Source organism: Somniosus microcephalus, chromosome 3 (genome assembly GCF_052327205.1).
Source record: "Somniosus microcephalus isolate GS21.2 chromosome 3, FLI_Smic_1.0, whole genome shotgun sequence".
Taxonomy (NCBI): domain Eukaryota; kingdom Metazoa; phylum Chordata; class Chondrichthyes; order Squaliformes; family Somniosidae; genus Somniosus; species Somniosus microcephalus.
The window spans coordinates 185,422,434-185,450,161 of record NC_140989.1 but is presented as its reverse complement, the minus strand read 5'-3'; the positions used below and the strand labels follow the sequence as shown (position 1 = coordinate 185,450,161).

Here is a 27,728-nt window from a genome sequence, read left to right as displayed (position 1 = left end):
GTTTGCATCTCTGGCTAGCTTCCCATAGGTGCAGGGTGTCATCAATTGCACACACGTGGCAATCCGCGCAACCCCAGATCAACTGCAAGGACTATGGGGCTGTGACTGAGGGCTCCGCAGTGGCATGGTCGTGTGAGCATTTGGAGAGGAGCCCACACTTCCTGGTTGTCTGCCACCAACATCCCTGTTATGGGTCACCCACACTTCAGTGCTAGCAAGTGGCTGGAGAGCACCTTGCTGCACATCAGTGGGGCCATGAGGACCCATCTCAGTACTGACAGTCCTCATACTGGGGACGTCCATGTAGCTCTGGTGTCTCTCCTCAATAGATGCCCATCTATCCTCCATAGCAGACCATCTATTGAGAAGAGTCACAATGCTCTGTTGAGTCTGGCGACTTATGTCCTCCAAGTTGGTTGCCACCCTCTCCATGGCGGAGCATTCATGCGCCATTGCCTCCACAAAGGCAGTGCTCATGTTTGAGATGGACTCCTCCATTCTCTCCACACTCGCAGTTACCATGGATGCAAACCCTGTCAGAGACTCCTGCACGTGTTGCTGAAGTTCCAGCAATGCTCTCTTTCTGAATGGCCCCAGAGGCACAGCATCTACATGCCGCTGAGCAGAGCTAGGAGAGTCTAGTGACCTCCGACAAGCATTCTTCACTGCTGTCGCTGTCTCCACCATCTGCTGATGCTCACTTCTGAGCTGTGATACACCAGGTGATAACACTACTCTGTCGTGAACGACCCACCGAGGTGTGCATATCTGCGCTGGTGCTGGGTGCGCTGAGTAATGGTGACGCTGCTCCCTCAGAGGCTGCAGGCTCCTCTGAGGAGTCGTCCGGCCCTTCCTCCTGGACCACGGGGAGGGGGGCGTTCGATGGTCCTGTGGGGGAGTAAATGTATGAGTTAGACATCGGTGGGGGGGGGGAATTCGGTTGCTTTGCGCGTCCCGTTAGCGCCCTAAGAGGGCGCTAGTGGGGTGCAAAGTAACCAGCGCCCGAGCGCAGTGCCACCAACACCTCCCACGAAATTCAGCGGGAGGCTAGCGGTGGCGGTAACCGTTAGCGCCCCACGGTGCTGCTGTCATCACCGTGCACAGCGCCCGGCCACGATCTTCGGTAGCGCCCCCTGACTTACCACCAGACACTATGTCCGACGGGGTCAGGGGGGCCTACCTGCGGCCGGGGCGGTACAATTTAAAGGTGAGGTGCCGGGCGGCCATTTTTGTTGCTGGCCGCCTGCCAGCACCTGCCTCTGCTGCCGTCCCTGGCCTCATGACCAGCTGGCTGCGCTCCGTGAGCCCGGCACCTCTCTTGAGTGCCGGGCTCTTTTGCCGGCACTCCGATCCCGGTGGCCCAGCTGGGCCCTGGGTCGCGCTGCGCAAGGCTCCTCCCCTTCAAGAAGGGGAGGAAGGCCTGCAATACTGCTATGCGACGTGCCGCAGCGCCATGCGCCGCGATATTCCCTCGCGGCGCCCCAAGAGGGAGGCGGGGCGCTTCCAGTAGCACCCCGCTTCCCTCTTAGAGCGCTACCACTCAATTTTGGCCGCGGGGGCACTAATTTTTTCAGGGCACTAGAAGTAGCGCCCCGGTGAAGTTAGCGCCCCAAAGGGGGCACGACTCAATTTCTCCCCCCCCCTGATTTTTAGGTAGCAGACACATCCTTTTGTGCAGATGATACAAAGTGAATCTCTATGAACATCATATGCCATTGCAGTCAATCATGAAATCTAAAGGAGAGGGATGAAACTCTACTCTGTCACCAGCTTCGTCTCGTGCGCCCGTCTCTCCGTTTGGCACTTCCAGCTCCTCGCCACCTCCAACGATCTCGTGCGCAGTCTCCTCAGCACTTGTCAATGTAGCGAGGGATGGTGGCCCTCCTCCTGTCTTTGCTCTCTTCCTCTTATTGTGGGCTATCTTTTTCTAGAATGTAGGGGGTTTTGGTTTGGGGTTTGTGTCTGGCCAGTCAGTCGTGTCTGAGCTGCTCCAACCCCGTGCGGTTCGAATCGCTTCCCCTTTGGTTCTGACCACCGGACTTATTTACAAGTAGCGATGTAGACAAACGAGACCAGTGGTTTGGTGCAAAGAAAACCAATGTTTATTAAAAATAGAGAAACAGTTACTATACAGAGAAAAATCACTGGATACAACACAATTACACTTAACGGGGGAGGAGAAACTGACACATCGAGGGAAAATGACTAAAATGACACTTTAGCAATTCCCCTTAACTCCCACCCTCTACACCTATCTAGATTGTCTTGTAATGAGCCAGAATATTGATGCTCACCAGTCTAGGATGTTGAAACGCCTGCTCTGTGCCCTGTTGCCTGCCGATGTTTTAGGTTTTCACCGCCCCAAAGCAGAGATACCCCAGTAATTCAAACGTAACTGTGGGTATCCTACTTCCCTGGACGGGCTCTTCATCGACGGTCCTCTCGCTGGGTTGATGATACGGCAGGGCACTGGAGGCAAGGCGGGAGAGAGAGATGGCCTCCCGAGGGACTAGTTATACCCTTCCCGGTAGCCCTTATCTCCCGCCAGATCAGCTCATTTCTTTTGTCTGATCTGGACGTGTTGGATGGCCAGTTAATCGGTTTTAAACGCCTCATCAGTGTTCCCCTTTGTCCAACTGGTTTCGTGATGGGGCCATTCCAGTCTGAATGCCCCGTTGATCATTTGTAAACAGTGTCGATGTTCTCTAACGAAGGTCTGAAATGCAGCTAAGCTTGTCCCATTACATATTGAATAGGCCTTGCCTGCTCTTGATTGTTAGTGTAAACAACCTTGATGGGTTTTAATCAGAGGCCCGAATGCCACTGGGTTTGCTTCTCATGCATAAATGCAGAAGGTCTGTCTGCATTCGAGTTTCTGGAAAGTTCCTTCTCACAGTCATCGGAATCCAAGTTTGTGAGTCCAAACTGAAACTTACAGGCCTTGGCCATGAGGCTGACCGCAGCCATCTTGTTGAGCCCTGGATTTTAAACTCAGTCCAACTAGGGTTTCTTTACTAAACCAAAAGTAAATCTTCGGGGGGGGGGGGGGGGAGACATGAAATTTGCGAATCCTTTCAGGAAGGAGGGACACAAGTGGCGTTTCAGGGAGAGTGATGGTGTGACTGTGATGAATCCATAACATAGAAGCTTATAGGGAGACCAAGATGGAGTGAGGTGCCAAGAGGAAGCTAGCTCCCTATTCGTTGTTAGTTGTTGTTATTGCATAACAGTGAGAGTGAGTGTGAGGGGTGCATAGTAGAATGGTGAAGTGATTCAGTACAGAGAGAGGGATGGTAAGGGTGTGAGGGAAGTAAGGGTAAGGTGGGATGTGGAGGAGCAGGCTTACAAAGCAGAGTGCTGGTGATGAGAAGAGAAGGGAAGCAGATTGAAGGTAAGTGTGATGTGATACTCACTTTTGCTGATCGCAGAAGATCATTAAACCGTTTCTGGCACTGGATCCATGAGCGTGAAAACACGGACCTAGCGCTGACCTCCTCAGCAATGTGCAGCCAGGCTGCCTTGGTTTGCTGAGGAGGCTTCCTCCGGCCATCAGGAGGGAACAGAATCTCCCTGCGCCCTCTTACTCCCTCCACAAGAGCTTGGAGGGACTCCTCAGTGAAACGTGGAGCAGCCTTCGGTTTAGCACCACTCATTGTGGCCTTGCCACATTCAGACACCAGCAGAAATGAGAAATGAAAGGCTGTGGCAGCATGGGACCCTTAATAACATCTGCACTAATGATGTCATCAGAGGCGACTAACAGACCCCATCCCAGTCATTGGACCGGCCAGCACGCACCACTGCACTTAAGCGGCCAATTAAATTAAAATTTCAATTTGGGAGCGGCTGCAGCCAGCAGCGGGTACAGGCCCCGCCCACCAGGCAACCCAACTCCAAGCCGCCTTCTCAATTTAATTCGCGGCCCACATCTCTGTAATGGCTATTAAATCAAACCCATTTATTTCTGTCTGTGCTATTAATTCATCTATTTTGTTGTAAATGCTTCATGCATTTAGATATAGTACCTTTAGCTTTAACTTTTTTCTATTTTTCCCTGATGTCATTTTAGTCACTGGTGCCCTATTACCTTTATTAATCTCTCTGTCCTTTCTTGACCCACTCTGCTTATCTTGAGCCAGATCACTGCTCTGCTCTACAGCCTTGATATTTCTCTTACTGCTTTTGAATCCTCCCACCCTTCATTAGTTTAAAGACCTATCTACTGCCCTAGTTATTCGATTCGCCAGGACACTGGTCCCAGCCTGGTTTAAGTGGAGCCGGTCCCAATGGAACAGCTCCCTCTTTCCCCAGTACTGATGCCAGTGTCCAATGAATCGAAACCCCTTCCTACCACACCACTCTTTGAGCCATGCATTTAACTCTCTGATCTGAAATAACAACAGAAAATGCAGGAAATACTCAGCAGACCAGGCAGCATCCGTGAAGAGAGAAACAGAGCTAACTTTGTGACGAAGGGTCATCGACCTGAAATGCTAACTCTGTTTCTCTCTCCACGATGCTGCCTGACCTGCTGAGTGTTTCCAGCATTATCTGTTGTTATTAAAATCAAAGAGCAAGTTATTATCTAAATGGAAAGAAACTGCAAAGTGCTACAGTACAAAGGGATCTGGGGTCCTGGTGCATGAAACACAGAAGGTTAGTATGCAGGTACAGCAGATGATCAGGAAGGCCAATGGAATCTTGGCTTTTATAGCAAGGGTGATGGAGTATTAAAAACAGGGAAGTCTTACTTCAGTTATACAGGGTATTGGTGAGGCCACACCTGGAATACTGCGTGCAGTTTTGGTTTCCATATTTAAGAAAAGATATACTTGCTCTCGAGGCAGTTCAGAGAAGGTTCACGCGGTTGATTCCGGAGATGAGGGGGTTGACTTATGAGGAAAGGTTGAGTAGGTTGGGCCTCTACTCATTGGAATTCAGAAGAATGAGAGGCGATCTTATCGAAACATATAAGATTGTGAGGGGGCTTGATCGGGTGGATGCGGGGAGGATGTTTCCACTGATGGGTGAGACTAGAACTAGGGGGCATAATCTTAGAATAAGGGGCTGCCGTTTCAAAACTGAGATGAGGAGAAACTTCTTCACGCAGAGGGTAGTAAATCTATGGAATTTGCTACCTCAGAGAGCTGTGGAAAGTGCGACATTAAATAAATTTAAAACGGAGATAGTTCCCTAGCTGATAAGGGAATTAAGGGTTATGGGGAGCGGGCAGGGAAGTGGACGTGAGTCTAGGTTCGGATCAGCCATGATCCTATTGAATGGTGGAGCAGGCCCGAGGGGCCGTATGGCCTACTCCTGCTCCTACTTCTTATGTTCTTATATTTCAGATTTCCAGCATCTGCTGTATTTTGCTATTGTAACTCTCTGATCTGTCTGTCCCTAGGCCAATTTGCACGTGGCTCAGGTAACAATCCAGAGATTATTACCTTTGAGGTTCTGCATTTTAATTTGGACCCTAGCTGCTCAAACTCCCTCAGCAGAACCTCATTTCTAGTTCTACCTATGTCGTTGGTTCCTACGTGGACCACAACCACTGGATCCTCCCCCTCCCACTCCAAGTTCTTCTCCAGATATCCTTAACCCTGGCACCGGGCAGGCAACACAGCCTTCGAAACCCCAGGTCGCGGCTGCAGAGAACAGTATCTACCCCTCTGACTATACTGTCCTCTACCACAACTACATTCCTTTTCACTCCCCACAATTGAATGGCCACCTGCACCATGGTGCCATGGCCAGTTTGCTCATCCACCCTGCAGTCCTTGTTCTCATCCACACAGGTAGCAAGTACCTCATACCTGTTGGTCAAAGACAAGGGCTGAGACTCCTCCATCACTACATCTTGGGTCCCCATACCTTCCTGACTCGCAGTCACCCCCCCCTGTCCCTGACTAGTGACAAACTCTAAAATACTACTTAACCTAAGGGGTGTGACTGCCTCCTGAAACAAAGGGGTCGATTTTCCTGGAGCCATCAGGCGGGGTTTCAGGCGTGTGGGGGGGGGGGAAAATCGCAAAAATAGGGGGTCGCGACCCCCACCCCCCACCTGATTCCCCGCCCCGTCCGACTTTCACCCCGACGTTTCAATGCGACCCGAATCAGTCCCACCCGCAGCAGGCAGGACTGGTCGTTGGGAGCCTAATCACCAATAATTGGCATCTAGAATGCCATTTTAAGGGGCCCTTGCTATTTTCAGCCTTTCCCCACGTAAAACACGCCTGGTGGGAACACCGCTGATGAAACCTGGCGTGAACAATGTCGGCTTGCTTACTTTCAGCTGCAGGTCAATCAGGAAAGAAGAGATTTAATCAGACAGCATTTGTAGGTTGCAGGACCTTGTTGTTTCAGGCTTGGGGCAACTTGTTCAAGGCTTAGGCACAGCTGTGGAAGGTTGGAGCCTCACACACTTCTCCAGTGTGAGCTCCTGCGAAACCCCTCTCACCACCCTCACTCAGCGCTTCCTCAACGGAGGCATCTGCCAGAAGCATGGGAGGCCTTTTTTTCCTTCCCTTCTTGGCATTAGAGGATCTCCAACAGCAGAGGAGGCTGCAGCAGATCCAGCAACAACAGCAGCACCAGCAACAGCAGCAGCAGGAGCGGCAGGCTGCAGCTCACCCACCTGAGGCAGCACAGGCCAGAAGGGGCCAGCGCATGGAAGGCCGTCGGCGCAGGAGATACCCACCAAACAGGGTCTACAGACACAGGGTGAGCTACCTCAACATGACTGAGCAACAGTACCAAAGGCAGCTCCGACTTTCATGAGAGGTCGTGACTGACATCTGCGCAATGCTACAGCAAGACCTGGAGCCCAGAGCACCAGGTCGACACTCCTTACCAGTGGCCATCAAAGTCACCACCGCACTCAACTTTTTTGCCTCAGGCTCCTTTCAGGGATCAGCAGCAGACATCAGCGGCATCTCCCAGGCGGCCGCACACACTTGCATCATGCAGGTAACCGATGCCCTCTTTGCCTTCGTGCACAATCACATCCATTTCACCAGGGATCGTGCAAGTGTGAGGGCGCGAGCGTGTGGATTAGCTCATCTGGCAGACTTTCCAAGGGTGCAGGGCATCATTGACTGCACACATGTGGCCCTTAGAGCACCCCATCACAATCCAGGAGTTTTTGTCAACCGCAAGGGCTTCCACTCACTTAACGTTCAGCTGGTGTGTGACCACAAGAAGGAGATTTTGCATGTTTGTGCCAAGTACCCTGGCAGCTGCTATGACTCCCTCATACTGCGCCAGTCTACTGTGCCTCCGCTATTCAGTCCGCCAGACGAACTTCAGGGATGGCTACTTGGAGACAAGGGATATCCCCTGCGGACTTGGCTAATGACGCCATTGAGGAGACCAGCCAACGAAGCTGAGGAGCACTACAACTCCAGCCACATTTCCACCAGATGCATTATCAAGCAAACCATCAGATTGCTGAGGATGCGCTTCAGATGCCTCGATAGATCAGGTGGAGCCCTAGAGTACTCAGCAGCAAGGGTCTCCAGAATCGTCGTGGTTTGCTGTGCACTTCACAACATGGCACAGCGTCGTGGCTTGCAGATTCCGCAGGCCCAAAAGGCTCCTCACAGAGCCGCCTCGGATGAGGATGATGCTGAGGAGGAGGAGGAGGAGGCCAAAAACGACTATCCTGCAGAGGCCCATCAACCAGCAGCACCATTACACGAGAACATTGCTGGCCGGAATGCAAGGAACGCACTCATCCTGGCCAGATTTGCTTAGCCTGGTACATCAAACACTGTAGCCTCGCTGCTTCTTACCTGAGCATGGACAATGGCCCATCCCTGCGCATTTCTACCTATTTGACCAGCTTGCTGACATCTGCAAGTTATCCTAAAGCCTCAATGTGAAATCCCTATTCGCCAAATGACACACGCCAAAACTGCAGCAGTTGCCATCAGATTTTTAATGCACAAGATATTGATGACATTAAAACTATATACAAAACTTTTCACCCAAGTGACTACCCTTGTGATTAGTGGTACTTTATTTTTCTCTTACGCGTGCTCCTACGTAGTGGTACCCCTGTGGCTTCAGCAGATGTGGAGGCCCCTTGCTCACTTTCCTGCTGCTCCTGTCTCGACACCTTTGGCGGGCGTCCTCTGGGGTGGCGAGCCTGTGAGGGCTCGCCAGCAGTCTGCTGCTCCTGCGGCTGTGCAGGGGTTGAGACGCCTATCTCACTTGGGTGTGGGCTCCGGCGGGGCTCTGACCGAGGGCTCTGCAGTGGCATGGAAGTGTGAGCGCATGGAGAGGAGCCCCCACTTCCTTGAGGTGTGCCAACAACCTCCCTCTCATGGGTCCGGTCCCCCTCAGCGCCTGCAAGTGTCTGGAGAGCACCTTGCTGCACATCAAGGGGGTCATGGGGACCCGTATCTGCACTGGAAGTCCTGCTCAGAAGGACTTCTATTATGTCCGTGTGTAATTGAGACACGGACTGCAGGAGTTGGTTATAACAGGTCTTTACTGAGTGGAGACAAACGGGAACTAACTATGCAAAGTTACTACACAGGCTTATATACAGGGGTGGTCACTACTGGTACTGCAGTATACGGGGCTGCAGAATATAGTTCCTTCTGCAAAGTACATACACTACAATTCCTCCCCTTTTAGCTAAACAGTACATAACATTGGATTAATAATTAAATAACATATTTACAATTACAGTTGTCATATACATTAGCTGAAGTTAAGCAATTATAAGTTCAGGCTTCCTGATTCTGTCTGGATAACGCCTCTTTGGGGTATCAGGTTCTTCTGGCAGAGTTGATTCGGAATCAACGTCGTTGTTGGGTTCGTCTGCTTCCAATATTCCCGATTCTGAGGTAGATGCAATTGGTACTTCGGTTTCATCACCAGGTGTATCGGATCGTGGTGTGCAATTGACGTTTTCCAGTGACTCTCCAACGTCCACGGTATACATTAGAGGTCCTTGCCGTGTACAGATCGTTCCTGGCTGCCATTTCTCTGTGCGGTAGTCCCGGGCCAAAACTGGTTGACCTATCTTAAAACTCCTGGTCGGCCTTTCATTCATATTCTGAAACTGCCTGTTCTCCACATCTCTTCTGATGTTTGGCTTAACCAAATCCAAGCAGCATCGTAGTCTTTGATTGAAGAACATCATGGCTGGAGTTTGGTTGGTAACCGCATGTGTCGCATTCCGGTTGGCAAACAAGAAGTTATCCACCTTGTGTTGTAGGGGTATGTCTTCATTACACATTGCCTTGATAGCCTTCTTGAATGTTTGAACGAACCTCTCAGCCAATCCATTGGTGGCTGGATGATATGGGGCGGATGTGTAATGCTTAACACCATTGTTCTTTAAGAACCTCCGGAACTCTTCAGACACAAACTGTGGCCCATTGTCGGAGCAAATCTGTTCAGGCAGCCCATTTCTGGCGAATATGGTTCGTAAGACTGTGATAGTTTTTTCTGTGGTGGTTGAGGACATTTTTATTACCTCTGGCCACTTTGAATGTGCATCCACCGCAATTAAAAACATCGAGTCCATAAATGGACCAGCAAAATCAATGTGCACCCTTTGCCATGGAGATGAGGGCCACTCCCATGGATGTAGAGGGGCTTGTGGTGGGGCGTTTTGGACCTTCTGGCATCCTGTACAGCTCTTGGTCATCTCTTCGATTTCTCTATCGATTCCCGGCCACCACACAAACGCTCTGGCTAAGTTCTTCATTTTTACCCCTCCCAGATGACCCTCATGAAGCTCATTGAGTACTCTATCCTTCAATTTGGGTGGAATTACTACTCTGGATCCACACATCAAGGTTCCTCTGCACACTGACAGCTGTTCTCTTCTCGGCGAGAATGCTGGCAACAATGGTTCGCCATGTGCTGGCCATCCCTTCACCGTTAAATCATAGACCCAGGAGAGTGTCGGGTCATTTCGTGTTTCCTTTTCTATGTTTGCATTCGTCACAGGTAGACATTCGACTATGGTCGAGTGGAATATCTCCACTGGATCCACTGCAGGTGCTTCTTCCACCGTCGGCAACGGTAGGTGCGACAATCCATCAGCATTCCCATGCTGTTTAGTTCCTTTGTACTCGATGTCATATTGGTGTGCCCCTAGAAAAAGGGACCACCTCTGTAGCCGTTGTGCTGTCATTATCGGGACGCCCTTCTGAGGGTTGAAAATGGAGACAAGAGGTTGATGATCAGTTAGTAGAGTAAATTTCTGACCGTGCAGGTAGTGATTGAACTTCTTCACCCCCCACACCAGGCTGAGGGCCTCTCTGTCAATCTGGGCGTAGTTACGCTCGGCTGAAGTTAACGAGCGTGACGCAAAAGCTATCGGCCTCTCTGAACCATCAAGGAATTTATGTGACAGTACCGCTCCAATGCCGTAGGGAGACGCATCACACGCCAGTCTTATCGGTAGTGATGGGTTGTAGTGAGCCAATACTTCTCTTGAAGTGATTAGGTCTTTACTCTTCTGAAAGGCCCGCTTACATTCATCGCTCCATTTCCATGCTACTCCAGTTTGTAGTAGGGCGTTCAGTGGGTGCAGAATTGTGGACAAATTCCGCAAAAACTTATGGTAGTAATTCACCAATCCGAGGAATGACCTCAGTTGCGACACATTTTCAGGTGCTGGAGCCTTAACTACTGCTTCAATTTTGTCAGGGGACTTATGTAACCCCTCTTCATCAATCACGTGGCCACAATACGATATCTGTTTCTTAAAAAACTCGCACTTGGGGCGGTTGGCTCGTAGCCCATGTTCTCTTAGTCGAGTGAGCACCTGCTCTAGGTTGGCAAGGTGTTCACTGTCATCTTCACCTGTCACTAGGATGTCGTCCAAGTAACACCGAGTCCCCGGAATCCCTTGCAGGACTTGTTCCATCGCTCTTTGCCATATCGCCGGAGCTGATGCTACTCCGAATACCAGTCGATTATACTGGTAAAGACCTTTGTGAGTGTTTATCGTGAGATATTTCCTAGAGGATTCTTCAACCTCCATCTGCAAATATGCTTGTGCTAGGTCAATTTTTGTAAAACGCTTCCCGCCAGATAGTGAGGCGAAAATATCTTCTATCCTCGGGAGAGGATATTGTACTGTGTGAAGGACTGGGTTCACCGTCACCTTGAAGTCCCCACAGATGCGAACCTTCCTTGGCTCCTCAGACTTATTGTTTAACGTTTTCTTCATGACAGGAACGATGGGTGTCGCCCACTCGCTCCAGTCTACCTTAGACAACACGCCTGCATTCTCCAGATTCTCCAGCACTGCCTCGACGGCTGGGCGAATTGCATATGGTACCGGTCTTGCTTTGAAAAACTTGGGAATTGCATTCTCTTCTATTTTTATCGAGGCGGTTACGCCTTTAAGAGTTCGCAGTTCTTGTTGAAATACCTCTTTGGCGTTAGCTAAGATTTTTGACAATCGTCCAGGTGTGACGTCGTCACCCTTTTTACCAGCCACCGTCAGTGCCTGAATGGAGTGCCAGTCTAAACTTATCTTTCTGATCCATTCACGTCCCAATAACGGTGGTCCACCATCCTGCAGTATGTACAGATACAATTTCTGTATTTCCTTGCCGTTGTATTCGACAGGCACCCTTATTTTCCCTCTGGGGTATACTTTTTGCTGGATGTCTCTTTCAAGGGTATGTGTGAGAATAGCCGCTCATAGTCTCGTCGATTCATGACAGTCAGGGCTGATCCTGTATCCAATTCCATTTTGACTTGGGACCCTGCTATCGTGAGGGTGACCCAAATGGTTCGGTGATCCTCTTTTGCAATTACGTTGTGAAGTTTGAGACAGCTTAGTCTCTTGTTCCCGGATTCACTATCGCTCATCTGGTCTTCGGAACTACTGTCCGTCATCTTTTGTACTTTCCTGTACTGTTCCTTAGTAGCCTTTTTGTTGTCGTTAGTCTTCTTCCCAGACCTGCAAACTCGTGCAATGTGTCCCATCTTTCCGCATTGCCTGCATATTTTGTCCTTGCACCAGCAGTCCTTCTGGTCATGGGTTCTTCTGCCGCAGCGATAACATTTTTCAAATCCCCGTGTCATTTCGTGGGTGCCGTATTCCTGTGGCTTTTGCTGTATTTCCGCAGCTCCCCTTGCTGCTGCTTCGTACGATACTGCCACGCTGAAAGCCTTATCTAGCGTCAGCTCTTTCTCTGAGAGTAACCTCTTCTGGGTTCCTTCACTCAGGAGTCCACAGACAAATTTGTCCCGTAGGGTATCTGCCAGTCCTGCTCCGAACTGACAGTGCTTTGATAGCTTGCGTAGTTCCGTAAGGTAATCAGCATTGCTCTCATCTTTATGCTGATTTCTCCTGTGGAATTTAAATCTTTCTGCTATCAGCAGCGGTGTAGGATTTAGGTGTTCCTGTAGGATATCAACAATTTCGTTAAAACTCTTCGCCATCGGTTTGGCTGGAGTAATCAGGTTCCGCAATAGGCCGTACGTTCTTGTGCCCATTATGTTTAGTAGTACCGATGCCTTTTTCTCATCGGCTACTTCGTTTGCCTCGCAATATACTTCGACTCTTTCCACATACGTGGTCCAGTCTTCTATTGCATTATCGAAGATATTGCCAGTCTTCGGCATCTTGGAAATCTAAGATGGCGCCTCCCGCGCTTTGCCTTCTTCCCCGATTTAACAAAATGGCGCCTCCCGCGCTTTGCCTTCTTCCTCGCTGCTGCTAATGCTGTTGCTGGCGTTTTATGCCTTGATGGCGACGCCCTATGGTCTTCGCGCACTTCCCCCCTGCGCTGCTGCTAACGCCGCTCTCCGCGGTTCCCGTGGCAAACGGCAGCTCCTCGCGGCTTTCTGCGCTTCTAATTTCTTTTATTTCCCCGTCGTCGGAGCAACCCTGCGGGACACTTTCCTCCCTCTTCTCGGGTCTGTACGCTGCCCAGCTTCGTAGCACCAGCCACGCCCTGTGTGCTCCACCCTCTCTCTCTCTCCTCTTCCCGACAACGCTGCTCGGCCCCGTTGAAAAGCCACCCGATCGAGCTCTAGCCTGCCGCAGCCCAGGAAGGATCAGTGTACTACCTGCCACCAGCCCGATTAGCTGGAACACCATCGACAGGATAACCAAGCCCCGCTCTCGACAGCCTCTCCTGCAAATCTTCAACTCCGATGAATCAGAGACGGTTGCCCCACGGTCGACGCCCGTTTCTTCTGATCGTTTTATTTTTATTTATTTATTTTTTCTTTCTTTCTTCTGGCCTCGGCCTCTGACAACTTCGCTTCAGGGATGGATCCCCATGAGGTGGTGCAGACTGTAGGTAAGTTCGGATCTGCTCGTCGCCAGTATTATGTCTGTGTGTAATTGAGACACGGACTGCAGGAGTTGGTTATAACAGGTCTTTACTGAGTGGAGACAAACGGGAACTAACTATGCAAAGTTACGACACAGGCTTATATACAGGGGTGGTCACTACTGGTACTGCAGTATACAGGGGCTGCAGAATATAGTTCCTTCTGCAAAGTACATACACTACAACTTCCATGAAGGTCTGGTTTCTGTGCTCAATAGATGCCCATTGCTCCTCAAGAGATGTCATTCTATTCTGAGCACTCACCATGTTTTCCATACCCTGGCGACTAAGCTCCTCCATGGCCATAGCCCTCCTCTCCTCGGCCGCAGCCCTCCTCTCCTCGGCGGTAGCCAGCCTTACCACGGAGGTAGCCATCCTTTCCGTGGTGATGCGTTCATGCGCCAATGACTCCACTAAGGCTCTGCTCATGTTCGCTATGGACTCCTCCATTCGCTCCACACTCACAGCGACCCTGGAGACAAAACCTGCAAGAGACTCCTGAATCTGTGCATGGAGATCCATCACCTCTTCTCTTGCGGATGGACCCAGAGGCAGAGGGTCGACATGCAGCTGAGCTGAGCTGGCAGAGGCCTGCGCCCTCCGACGAGGATTCTCCACTGCTGTCCCTTTCTCCACAATCTGCTGATGCTCACTTGTGAGCTGTGAAACACCAGGTCACAACACTACTCTATGTCCCGAAGATCCCCCCAAGGTGTGAGTGTCTGCGCTGGTGCTGGGTGCGCTTACTTCTGCTGACGCTGCGCCCTCAGAGGTTGGAGCTTCCTCTGAGGAGTCTGGCTGCACAGCATCTTCCTCCTCGACAGTGGGGACGGGGGCTCTGGATGGTCCTGTGGGGGAGTAAAGGAAAGAGTGAGAGATGTGATGCCAAGGCTACATGCACATTGGATTTTGCAGATGCTCATAAGTCCAAATGATGTAGCTTCAGAATCATAACAGCGACTCATGCTATGGCAATGAGAGAGATGGGAAACTATTCTGTCACCAGCTTGCGGGCTTGCCCCTGTCTTTCCTTCCCCAGCTTCCGCAGCCACATCAGCCCCGACAATCTCCAGCACTCCTTCCTCCCAGGGGGTCAGATGGGCTATTGAGGGTGGTCCTCCTCCAGTCCTGGCTCGCTCTCTGTTGTTGTGAGCTCTCTTTTCCTGCAATGAGGGAGACAAGTGGAGTTTGAGTGAGAGTGCAGGAGTGAGTGTCGAGATTGCATAGCATAGATACTTAGAGGGAGACAAAGATGGTGTGAGGCTGCAAGACCAAGGGCCCTCCCTGTGTGTTGTCAATTGTGTTCCAAGCATCAGAGTGAAAGGCAGTGTGAGGGCTGCGTGGTGAAATAGTTATGTGAATGTGAGCATAGAGAGAGAGGGAATGGGTAAGGGTGCATGGATGTGACTGTGAAGTGGGATGTGGAGGAAGAGAGTGCTAAAGCGGAGTGCTGGTGAGGAAAGGCAATGGGGATCAGTTTGAGGGTGATGGAAACTTCATACTTACTTTTCCTGTACAGTGAAGGCCATGGAGTAATTTCCGACACTGTATCCAGGTTCTTCTGTTGACTCCCAGCGAGTTGACATCTGCTGTCACCTGCATCCATGCAGCCTTGGCCTCAGTGGGAGGCCTCTTCCTCCCTGACCTAGGGAAGAGGACCTCCCTGTGGACCCTCACCCCATCCAATAATGCCTGCAGTGAAGCCTCGTCGAATTCGGAGGCAGCTCGGGGTCTGGCACCGGCCACAGCTGCTGCAGGCTCCTCTGCCATCCTGTATGGTTCGTTTGGAAGCCTTCAGAGGAAGCAATGCTTGCTGTGGACCTTGAAAGCACCACGAATGATGACATCATACTGTGCGACTTTCTGACTGGAAATAGTCAATTAGCAAGGGTCCCCACACGCTGGAAATGAATTGGCCAATTGAGGGAAAATTGCATCAATCTGGCAGGCCCATTTACATTCGTGTGGGAACCCCGACATTCAGGGAACCCGACAATTCCCCACACCTGCAGGAAAATCGGCCCCAAAGTGTCCAGTTAACGCTCCCCCTCCCTGATGCCCCGCAATGTCTGCACCTCGTACTCCAGCTCAACGGCTCTGAGCTGAAGTTCCTCGAGCTGCAGACACTTCCCCCAGATGTGGTTGCTCGGGATCTCGTTGGTCTCCACAAACTCCCACATGCTGCAGTTATGGCACACCGCCTGCCCTGCCATGTCTATCTAACCTTCTTTATTTATTTGATTAGTTAATTAATTATTTTTTTAATCTATTATTGTAATTTTATTACTTAATTGGTTTATCTGGTTTTAGTTACTAATTTAGTAAATAAAGTTATAGCAATTTACAGTTTCTTAGCTAGCTTAGAGACTAAAACAACTGTAATATTCACCAACCAATCACCTACCTGCTGCCCTGTGACGTCACTCTTTGATTTTTCTGTTTGAAGACTCTTTATCTCATCGCTGATCCCGCTCCTCTCACTGTTCCTCTCGCCGCTCCTCTCGCGCTCTTTATCTCGTCACTGATCCTGTTCCTCTCACTGTTCCTCTCGCCGCTCCTCTCGCGCTCTTTATCTCGTCACTGATCCTGTTCCTCTCACTGTTTCTCTCGCCGCTCCTCTCGCGCTCTTTATCTCGTCGCTGATCCCGCTCCTCTCACTGTTCCTCTCGCCGCTCCTCTCGCGCTCTTTATCTCGTCGCTGATCCCGCTCCTCTCACTGTTCCTCTCGCCGCTCCTCTCGCGCTCTTTATCTCGTCACTGATCCTGTTCCTCTCACTGTTTCTCTCGCCGCTCCTCTCGTGCTCTTTATCTCGTCGCTGATCCTGTTCCTCTCACTGTTTCTCTCGCCGCTCCTCTCGTGCTCTTTATCTCGTCACTGATCCTGTTCCTCTCACTGTTTCTCTCGCCGCTCCTCTCGTGCTCTTTATCTCGTCGCTGATCCCGCTCCTCTCACTGTTCCTCTCGCCGCTCCTCTCGCGCTCTTTATCTCGTCGCTGATCCTGTTTCTCTCGCCGTGCCTCTCGTGCTCTTTATCTCGTCGCTGATCCCACTCCTCTCACTGTTCCTCTCGCCGCTCCTCTCGCGCTCTTTATCTCGTCGCTGATCCTGTTCCTCTCACTGTTCCTCTCGCCACTCCTCTCGTGCTCTTTATCTCGTCGCTGATCCCACTCCTCTCACTGTTCCTCTCGCCGCTCCTCTCGTGCTATTTATCTCGTCGCTGATCCTGCTCCACTCGCTGTTCCTCTCGCCGCTCCTCTCGCGTTCTTTATCTCGTTGCTGATCCTGTTCCTCTCACCGCTCCTCTCGCGCTCTTTATCTCGTTGCTGATCCTGTTCCTCTCGCCGCTCCTCTCGTGCTCTTTATCTCGTCGCTGATCCCGCTCCTCTCGCCGCTCCTCTCGCCGCTCCTCTCGCGCTCTTTATCTCGTCACTGATCCTATTCCTCTCGCTGTTCCTCTCGCCGCTCCTCTCGCGCTCTTTATCTCGTCGCTGATCCCGCTCCTCTCACTGTTCCTCTCACCGCTCCTCTCGTGCTCTTTATCTCGTCGCTGATCCTGTTCCTCTCGCCGCTCCTCTCGCGCTCTTTATCTCGTCACTGATCCTGTTCCTCTCACTGTTCCTCTCACCGCTCCTCTCGTGCTCTTTATCTCGTCGCTGATCCTGTTCCTCTCACTGTTCCTCTCGCCGCTCCTCTCGTGCTCTTTATCTCGTCACTGATCCCGCTCCTCTCGTGCTCTTTATCTCGTCGCTGATCCCGCTCCTCTCGCCGCTCCTCTCGCCGCTCCTCTCGCGCTCTTTATCTCGTCACTGATCCTGTTCCTCTCACTGTTTCTCTCGCCGCTCCTCTTGTGCTCTTTATCTCGTCACTGATCCCGCTCCGCTCGCTGTTCCTCTCGCCACTCCTCTCGTGCTCTTTATCTCATCGCTGATCCCACTCCTCTCACTGTTCCTCTCGCCGCTCCTCTCGCGCTCTTTATCTCGTCGCTGATCCCACTCCTCTCACTGTTCCTCTCGCCGCTCCTCTCGTGCTCTTTATCTCGTCGCTGATCCCACTCCTCTCACTGTTCCTCTCGCCGCTCCTCTCGCGCTCTTTATCTCGTCGCTGATCCCGCTCCTCTCGCCGCTCCTCTCGCGCTCTTTATCTCGTCGCTGATCCCACTCCTCTCACTGTTCCTCTCGCCGCTCCTCTCGCGCTCTTTATCTCGTCGCTGATCCCGCTCCTCTCGCCGCTCCTCTCGCCGCTCCTCTCGCGTTCTTTATCTCGTTGCTGATCCTGTTCCTCTCACCGCTCCTCTCGTGCTCTTTATCTCGTCGCTGATCCCGCTCCGCTCGCTGTTCCTCTCGCCACTCCTCTCGTGCTCTTTATCTCGTCGCTGATCCCGCTCCTCTCACTGTCTCAGGCTGCTCAGATCCCTGCTCTGACTGTTGAGATGCTCTTAGCTGATGACCTCTGGGTGTTGGAGCCTGTGAGGGTCCCACCAAACACTTGTGCCTGTGCAGGGGTTGACTCAGCCATCAGGAGAGGAGGCAGCATGTCGGGTACTGGCTGACGGGGGGTGGCAATGGGTGAGAAGTGGAAGCGTTTTGAGTGGAGTTCGAACTTCCATATTCCCTTTTGCCATCATCCCTCTCCTGGGCCAGCTGCATTTCACTCCTACCACTTTGCTCGAATGCAGCTTGGTGCAGATCAGTGACGCGCTGTAAGGCCATATCTAAGGTGTCTGTCATCCTATTGAAGGCACCAGACATGTTGCCATCCATAATCTGTACGGCTGTGGTCAAGGCCTGCATGGACTCATTTGATTGCCGCGATTGATGTTCCATGGAATTGGCCATGCCAACCAGTGTTCAAAGGGGCTTGCAGGGTGTCGCAGCAGTCCAGCAATCGGTCCTCCAACAGATTACTAGGATTGCTGAGGCGCCGCCCCGGGGGAATGGCAGTAGCTCCGTGGAGCATGAACCTACTGTCCTCTCTCAGGATGACAGTATTCGTCCTCCCACCACTGCCACCCCACCAGTGCCCTTGCTGAAAGTCAGCAGCCTTCCACCAGCCATGCCCCAGCCACTGGGGTAACACTGTGTAGGAGCACTAGGACGAGCAAAGGCACACAGAAGACAGTCACTAAGGGAATGTTTTATGCAATATGGCATGGCTTGATTTATAAATTTGGTTTGGAATGTATATTTTGTGTTGGCTTTTATTTTTGCATTGTGGCCAAGCGAGGAAGGTAAGGTGTAGGACTGTTGGTGAATGTGGAAGTGGGGTTGCGTTCACTGGTATCGTAGCCGGATGAACCGGTCAAGCAGAGCTGGGAACAAGTGGTTTCTGCAGAATTCGTGAAGTCAGGACAAAGTCCTTCAGCACCTGGCACACCGCCCCCTGTAGACTTCAGCAACTTTAAGGAACTCTAGAAACCACCAAACGCAGCAAGACCCAGTAGAAATCAATCAGCAGCTAACCTGTAAGTAGGTGATATTTCCTTTAAATAGCGCTGGTGGGGGAGGGTCCTTCCTGCTGCTGAACAGTTGTTCACCTGTGCGAGTTTAAGAGAGGGCATTAGCTGGAGTGTTGCACTCCAAAATGACAGCGCTGGTGTCAAATCAGCGTAACACTCTGATTGACGTCACAATCTGTCTACTCTGCATACTTCCGGCGCATGCTCACTGCACCCACGCTAATGCCCTGCCAAGATGGTGTTCAGCGTGGCCCACACCAGAAGTGTGCACACATGCTGCGGGCGCCATTTTGGAACCAAAACGGCACTCATAGCGCCTAAACAACAGGCGTTATGGAGCCGAATTTTGCGACCCTTGTCTTTAGATGAGGTCCATGTTGAGTCTGAAATATGCAGGACCATGAAGTCAGCACTGCTGACAGGCAGCTCTAAAAGAAATCTGTTCCAGAAAGCTATCTCTTTAAATATGTTCACAAAACCTACCAATAACGTTTGATAAATATTCACTGAAAAATATGGCAACATTGCTGAATTCTGTATCAAAACCCCAATGGTCAAAAAAGATGACTGTAAAAACCCAGATTCAGCAAAACTAAGTGGGCCCACTGAAGTGTGAGTGTTTGCGCTGGTGCATGGCTGTAGGTCCTGTGACGGTGCTCCCTCAGAAGGAGTGAGGTCCTCTGAGGAATCATCCTCATGCATGACCTGCGACACTTGCTGGAAGACAAAGAAAGGGATATGATTTAGCTGTGGCAAAGTCACGATCTTGACGAGCACTATACTCAATCTTCTCATAGTTCAGTCATTGATGAAATAAAGTCAGCATATGTGTGTCAGAGATATTTATAATTCTGTCACAAGCTATCTGCGATTTCCTTGTCTCTCCGTCTCTGACTGAGAGGGACGCAGATGTGCCACTTATCTCCATGGCATCCTCTTCTGCATCAGTGAGCTGGACTATTTGTGGCGGTCCACCACCAGTCCTCTCCTTCTCACTTGCATTTTGCGCTCTCATCTTCCAGAAGGGGCAAAAAATATACCCATGAGTGAGTGAAGGTGAGGTAGTCACCCGATGGATGCAGTGCATTCGGTGAGGGTCACTATGAGGCAGATGCATCACATTGCATAAGGATTGGAGTGAGTGGCAACAGTGGATGAATAAATGGGGAAGTGATGGTGCATGGAAAGTGAAGACTGGGTGCTGCTGAAAATTGAGTGGGTGTGAGGGGTGATGTGATGGAGAACACTTAGCAAGACACAGTGAATGGGGGTGGGGGGCAGGCTTAAAGCACAGGATGCAGGTGAATCAGCAAATGTACTCACTTTTCCTGACCTGATTAGGCCATTAAATCGCTTCCAGCATTGCATCGAAGATGAAGGGCACAACGCTCCTGTTGCTCACCTCCTCAGCCACCTCCAACAACGCCTTCTTGGTAGAGCTGTAGGTTTTTCCTCTCATTGCTATGGAAAAGTATGTTCCTCCTGCCCCTGACTGCACCCAGCAGTAATTCTAACAATGCATCATTAAATCTGGGTGTTGCCCTTGCTCTTGGTGCATCCACCCTAACACTTCCTGGCTGATCCAATTTCCATTTCTACACTGTCCCTATAAATAGAGCTGAGATCACCTCATGCGGATGCGCATCATGCCCGCTGCACAGCTTGGAGACACAAAACCCGCAAGTCAACATTTTTGCTTCAATTCAATTGCGATCTCAGATTCTGACCCACTGACTTGACTTCCGGGTTTCCCCCACGCTGCTCGGAAGCCGCTTTCACATTAATATCGGGGCCATAGAGTACAAAAGCAAGGAAGTGATTTTAAACCTTTACAAAACACTGATTAGACCTCAGCTGGAGTATTGTGTCCAATTCTGGGCACCATACTTTAGAAAGGCCTTAGAGAAGGTGCAGAGGAGATTTAACAGAATGCTAATTCAGTTATCTGGAGAGACTAGAGAAGCAAGGATTGTTCTCCTTAGAGCAAAGAAGATTAAGGGGAGATTTAATAGAGGTGTTCACAATTATGAGAGGTTTTGATAGAGCAGATAAGGATAAACTGTTTTCACTGGCAGGAGGGACGGTAACCAGAGGACACAGATTTAAGATAATTAGCAAAAAAAGTCGGCGGGGGGGGTGGGGTAGTTGAGGAGAATTTTTTTACTCAGTGAGTTGTGAAGCAGATTCAATCGTAACTTTCAAAAGAAAAGGGATATATACTTAAAAAGGAAAAATTTGCAGGGCACAGGGGAGTGGTACTAATTGGGTAGCTCTTTCAGGGAGTCGGCACAGGCATGGTGACACGAATGGCCTCCTTCTGTACTGATGACTTTATACGTGACAGCTTTGAATGCAGCAGCAAAAAAGGCAACTGTTTACAATGAAGAGCATTAGTACAAGGAAAAATAGAGGAACAAGTTACATGCAGTAACAAAGAACTGTTGATTATTAAAACGTTGGTTTCATTAAGCAAAATAGCTGTTGTATGTGGCTACGCTATACAATAAAAGCAACTATTACATGTTAACGACCCAACAATATTAACATTACCTTCATTCATTTTGATATATTCGCATCGTGCTCTTTGTACTGCACAAAATACATAAAAGTTTAAGATAAGCTTGAGGTTATACATGCAGCCAGAAACAGATGTCTCTGAGTTTAGTTATTTCTCTCTGATTTTTGATAGCTGTATTCCTAATTGCCTGGTTCATAAATTGAGAGTTTTGTGCACATCATGTGTAAGTTGCTCTTGAACAGGTGTCCTTTATTCAGTACAGTATGAGGTGATCTTCAGGTACAGTAGAGATCACTTAGGCAAGGTAGCAGTGCTTACTGCCCATGCATTGGTACCCCAGCAAAAGTAAGGGTCTTTGCACAAGGAGGAAAGAAAACTGGAAAGAAAAAATAGGCTTAAGGAAATGACTGTCTAAAACAAGTAACATATTGTAAACTCTTGCAGATTTACTACTACGCTGATGCAAAGACAATTCACACTACATACCCAAATGGAATGGAGATGTTACAGTTCCCCAATAACCAGATAGGTGGGTGTTTTTATGAAGCTACAGTGAATAATGCTCCAATAGAGAGGCATGGGGTGATTTAATCTCCCCAAAAAAAGATACAGGTGGGGTGTAACAAAACGTGAAGTTTAGAAGATGCTGGGTTGCTCCACCACTTTCCTGAGGTCTCATGCCTGCATCTTGGGTTTGCATTCCATTTGTTTTGGTGTGTCACTCCTTAGCCCTTTCCCTCTTCAACCTTGGACAGCTTGTCAGTAGGTTGAAGTGCCTTCTGAGCTTTTCCTAAAACTATAATGATTTTTATTCCCCTATTCTGGCACTCCTTTTAATTGTCTGCATCCCTTTAAAATTCATCTGAACACAAACTTCTGCTCCCACACTAGCATGCTCCTTCCACACATCCAAATATATACCTGAAGCTATACATAATTATGCTAATAAGCTGACCACAGAAAACTGGGTACAAACTTACATTTGGATCAAATTTGAATCAAAGGGTTGCAGGGATATGGGGAAAGAGCGGGGAGTGGGATTAACTGGATTGCTCTTTGAAAGAGCCGGTGCAGACTCGATGGGAAATTGGCCGCCTTCTGTGCTGTACTATTCTATGGGCGGAATTTTAATGGGGAAGGAGGGTTGGGAGCGGGAGGGCTCTGAAGTGGTCGGGAAACCCGGGAGAATGGGTTTCCCGCAGGCCCTGCCGAATTTAACGGCAGGGCCTGATTTGTATGGGAAGCCTCTGTTTCCCTACCTGCAGCCAGCCAGAATGAGAAGCTGGCTGGCTCCAGGTGGTTAGGCCTGCAGCACTAGGCTGCAGAGAGGAGGGACAGAGGGATCGGGTGGGGGCTGGGGGGCGGCTGGAGGAGTGGGGGGGGGAGGGCGTTTGGAAGAGGATCGAGGGCCGGGGTGAGGCGGCCGGAGGAGCACTGGGTGGAGGGGCGGGTCGCTGAAGGATCAGGGGTCGGAACTAGCATGGAGTGTGGAGTCTGAAGGGATTGGGGCTGGGAGCAGCAGCATGGCTGGGTGAGGATCGGGGCCGGAGGAGCAGGGGGTGCAGGTGTCAGCAAAGATTGGCGGTCGGAGGATCATTGGGCGGGGGGGGGTGGGGGGAGGCCTCATTGTGGGGGGGGATCGGAGGCCTGATGGGGGCGGAATCAGAGGCCTGGGGGGATATCGGAGGTCTGGTGGCGGGGGCGGGTGGGTGGGTTAGGCAGGGACCCTGAATTCAGGAGGTAAATGTAAAGGAACTCACCTCCTGGATCCAGCAGTCCTTACCTTGCTTTAGCTGGCAGGTTTCACAAGGCCTGCAAAACCCGACCAGCTAAAGTTAAATTCAAAATGGAGGTTAAAGCAGAGGCTTCCAGCCTCATTATAATATTTAAATGGACTACCCGACTCCTGGGAGTGGGCTGGCTGCCCTCCTTCCGTCTCGCCTCTGTTAAAACCAGAAGTGGCCGTGTTGGAGGCGGTTTCAGGTTGGGATTCGGATTTTTAACACTTTGGCCTAGAAATTCACTATAGCCCCGTTTGGGGCGCCAGCCTCGCCAGGGCGCTAAAAGTAGCGCCCTGGAAGCAGTCGCGGCCGCCCGCCGCAAATTCAGTTTGCGCGCCCCAGAGGGAAGCGAGGCGCTACTGGAGGCGCTCCGCATCCCTCTTGGGGCACTGCAGCTGAATATCGCTGCGCAACATGCTGCAGTGCCACACGCTGCGGCACAGCGCGCTGCGGTACTGCAGGCCTTCCTCCCCTTCTTAAAGGGGAGGGGCCTTGTGCAGCGCGATCGAGGATCACGAGTGCCGGCAAAAGAGCCCGGCACCGAGGAGAAGTGCCGGGCTCTTGGAACGCAGTCGGCACTCTGCAGGGGGGCGGCGGGGGGGGCTCAGGAGGCCGGGGACGGCAGCGCGGAGAGGTGCTGGCAGGCAGCCAGCAATAAAAATGGCCGCCCCGCACCTCTCCTTTAATTAGCGCCTCTACCGCCGCAGGTAGGCCCCCCTGAACCGGTCGCAAATAGCGTCCGGAGTTAAAGCAGGGGGCGTATCTAAATATCGCGATCGGGGCGTTAGCGGGGCGCTGCGCACACCGATGACATCATCGGTAGCGGCGCAGCACTAACGGCTAGCGCCGCCATTAGCGTCCCGCTGAATTTAGCGGGAGCCGTGGCCAGTGGCTTCCGACCCACTTAGCGCCCTCTTAAGGCGCTAACGGGTGGCGCAGCCCACTGAATTTCTAGGCCCCCAACTCACCTGTTCTTTTAGGTTAAAACTCCTCCCTATGATTCTATGTTTCAAATCATTTGGGTGTAAACAGCACACATACTGGAAAATCTAGACTTGAGTGTCAGCTAGCTTTTCAACTGTGGAGCAAGAAAGAACTTGCACTGCACAGCCAATAAATTTGTTTTTAAGTGTAGTCACTTTTCTTTTGCAGACATATGTGGCAGTCAATTTGCACAGATATAGCAAAGGAGATAAATGTTTTGGTGGCAGTGTTTGATGGATAAATATTGATTAGGAGAATTCCTGTAATCTTCTTTGAACAGTGCCATGGGGTCATTCACATCTACCTGAACAGACCGACAGGGCCACAATTTAACATTTAACCCAAAAGGCAACACCTCTGAAACATAGAAGTCCCTCACTACCACACTGAAACGTCAACCTAGATTATATGCTCCTGAAATGGGGTGTGAGCCCATGACCTACTGACTCAGAGAAAAGACAACTAGCACCTAAGCCAAGCTGACACTCTGACACCCTGACACCAGCCTGATTTTGTCCTCACCTGATGTCCATATAAATGCACTTCCAACATGGGTCAGTGGAGAACCGTTGAAAAGAGGGGCACTCCTTGGCCGGGGGATTGACATCAAATGTAGTGAAACTGAAAGTCGGCAGGTCACATTGCACCTGTTGGTCCACTCCAGCGCTGACCTCACCAGAGCTTGTGTAATCATTGGGAGGACACCTCATTACCATGGGACATGTGCGCAGAAGTACCACTTTAGATGCATACCTGGCACTACCTGCCTATGTGTCGGGGTATGGTTGCCCAGCCCCCCCACCCCCCACACCTCCCCTCTGGACCCCAGCCATGGTTATCTCAGTCTCCTTGTTAAGGAGCTGATCCTTGGTATGGCCACTTGCCCTTTTAAAGGCCGGTATGCCTCACCTCACTGGATGTACTGTCCTCCACAGTATATCAGGTTGTGAATGAGCCTAAGCTGCAGGAACTACCAGCATAAGGAGTCCAACCGCCCCCCCACCAGCTTTGACCCCTTGATGCAACCAGGTCGCCGCCATTTTCCAGTGGGGGAAAGATTGGTTGTATCTCCGCGGAATCGGGGGGCCTGCATGTCTACTGCCATCTATTAACGCTCTCTTTATAAGAGTTAAACCGTTACTCTAAGCATCAGAAAAATCAAAGAAATCAAAATCAAAATTATATTATAGAAATTGACCATTGGCTCAGACCAAACCAGAGAAGGAAAGGGAAATTAATCACTTTATTAGAATTACAAAAAGCAGAATGATAAAGTGTCAGGAGCTGGTATTTTCCCTATTTACCAATGCTTGGCACTAAAAAAGGTCACATTTGCTGTTAGAATATATCCCATTTTCTCGATGTAAAGATAGTTTCTGTTAGTTCTTGCATATTTCTCTGTGTTTCAAACAACAGGTTTGTTATGATCTTGGTAAAATTTTAATATTTCTTATCTTTTAGAAAAGCATTACCCTGATGGTAAGAAGGAAATAGTATTTCCAGACCAGACAGTCAAACATCTTTTTCCTGATGGTCATGAACAGAGCATATTCCCAGATGGAACAATTGTGAATCTGCAGAAGTAAGTGCATTTCTCTCCTATTCTTTCGTGTGTTACTGTATGTTCATTCTTGCCTGATGTATGTACCTTCCACTCTTGTCTGAGATCTGTTCTGCTCCTGTCCCCCAGCTATCTGGTCTGAATGGCTCTCGATAGCTTTTCACTGTTAACTCATTGTTTATGCTTTGTTAAGTACATTCTTGTCCTGAAAATATTCATATCTTCTTACGAAAATAGCACCATTACTTTCACACCAAATTGACAGCTAAATAATTTCCAAACGCACTGTTGATAGACATATGCAAAAAAATGCACTAGCAAGGTTACACGCCCAGTTATTCAGGCTAGAACTAATGAACTGTACAATCTAGGTCCTTTCCTGCGGGACCCTGCACTCCTGTCATTTCTATCTTTTCCGAGCTCCACTGGCTCCCTGTGACCCAGTGAACTAACTTCAAGAACATAAGAAATAAGAGCAGGAGTAGGCCATACGGCCCCTCGAGCCTGCTCCGCCATTCAATAAGATCATGGCTGATAATCGACCTCAACTCCACTTTCCCACCCAATCTCCATATCCCTTGATTCCCTAGAGTCCAAACATCTATCTATCTCAGCCTTGAATAGACTCAAAGACTCAGCATCCACAGCCCTCTGGGGCAGAGAATTCCAAAGATTCCATTTCAGTCCCCCTCAGTATCATATGTTCCAATGAGCTCACCTCTCATTCTTCTAAACTCCAGAGTATAGGCCCAATCTACTCAATCTCTCCTCACAGGACAACCCTCTCATCCCAGGGATCAATCTAGTGAACCTTTGTTGCACCGCCTCTAAGGCAAGTATATCCTTCCTCAGATAAGGAGACCAAAAATGTGCACAGTACTCCAGGTGTGGTCTCGCCAAGGCCCTGTACAATTGTAGTAAGCCTTCCTTACTCTTGTACTCCAACTGCGTTGCAATAAAGGCAAACATGCCATTTGCCTTCCTAATTGCTTGCTGCACCTGCATGCTAACACTCTGGCTGCGATTTTTCCTATTGATGCGGCTTGGGGCTGGAACAGCTGCCTCCCGGGTTCCAGTCCCGCCCCAACGACATCAGACGCACAGACATGATTTTGCGTCAATTGGTCTTGTTAAGCCCACAATGCGGGCTTGCCAGCCAATTAAGAGGAAGCTGGTGTCAGATGACGTCAGTTGATGGCACGTCATCTGCTGGTTTTCTTAAAGGGGCCTCACGCAATTTTTTTTGACAGCTGATTTTTCAGTGTTTGACAGCATTGAGGTGCTGCAAACACTGACAATCACTGTACAAAGGTGAGCCCTTGATCCCAGGCTCTCCAGTGACTCCCTCCTTAGGCTAGAACAGATGGCAGCTGCAGGTGAGATGACAGAAGCGATCTGTCACTGGTGAGAGAGGTTCTCCCAATGAGGTTGGACTACACACACAATCCAAAACTTGTCACCTACAGAAAAGTGTAAATGCATTAAAAATGATTTTCCCAACATTTTCTTACCTCTGAAACTCACCAGTGTACCATTGGATCCTTCACACCACTTCTGCAGCTGTCATCAATGCAGAAACATTACAGTAGACCCACAGCACGCCACACTTACCTGGCGTGGTGTCCGGACGTCAGGAAGCCCACAGTAGACCTGTCAAAATTGCAAAAAGCCTCTTAACAACCTGTTAATAAGCAGTTAAGTGCCTATAATCCTCTTCCCGCTGCTAGGTGTCGGGTCCATGCGCAAATCGGGGACCCGACACCTGGGAAGATTGTTTGGAGGTGGCTTGAAAGCGGGTTTCTGACCCGCTGTCAATCTTTGTGATTTTGTCGGATGTCCCACCTCCAAACCCGCCCCCTGAGCACCGGCAACATTCCAGCCTCCGTGTTTCCTCTATGAGGACACCTAAATCTCTCTGAACACGAACATTTAACAGCTTCTCACCATTTAAAAAATATTCTATTTTTCTATTCTTCCTAACAAATTGAATAACCTCACAGTGCCCCACATTATACTCCATCTGTCACCTTATTGTCCACTCACTTAACCTGTCTGTATCCCTTTGCAGGCTCTTTGTGTCCTCACGGCTTATTTTCCCACCTAG

At 50.2% G+C, this 27,728-nt stretch overlaps 1 protein-coding gene across 1 annotated transcript in view; it reads left to right on the top strand.

Annotated features, from left to right (window-relative positions):
* LOC147121625 (uncharacterized) overlaps positions 1–27,728 on the top strand; it is a 273,615-nt gene that overhangs the window by 227,746 nt on the left and 18,141 nt on the right. Inside the window, 2 exon segments of the mRNA XM_085982020.1 lie at positions 21,743–21,827; positions 25,525–25,645. Of these exon segments, the coding sequence (XP_085838146.1) occupies positions 21,743–21,827; positions 25,525–25,645 (206 nt within the window).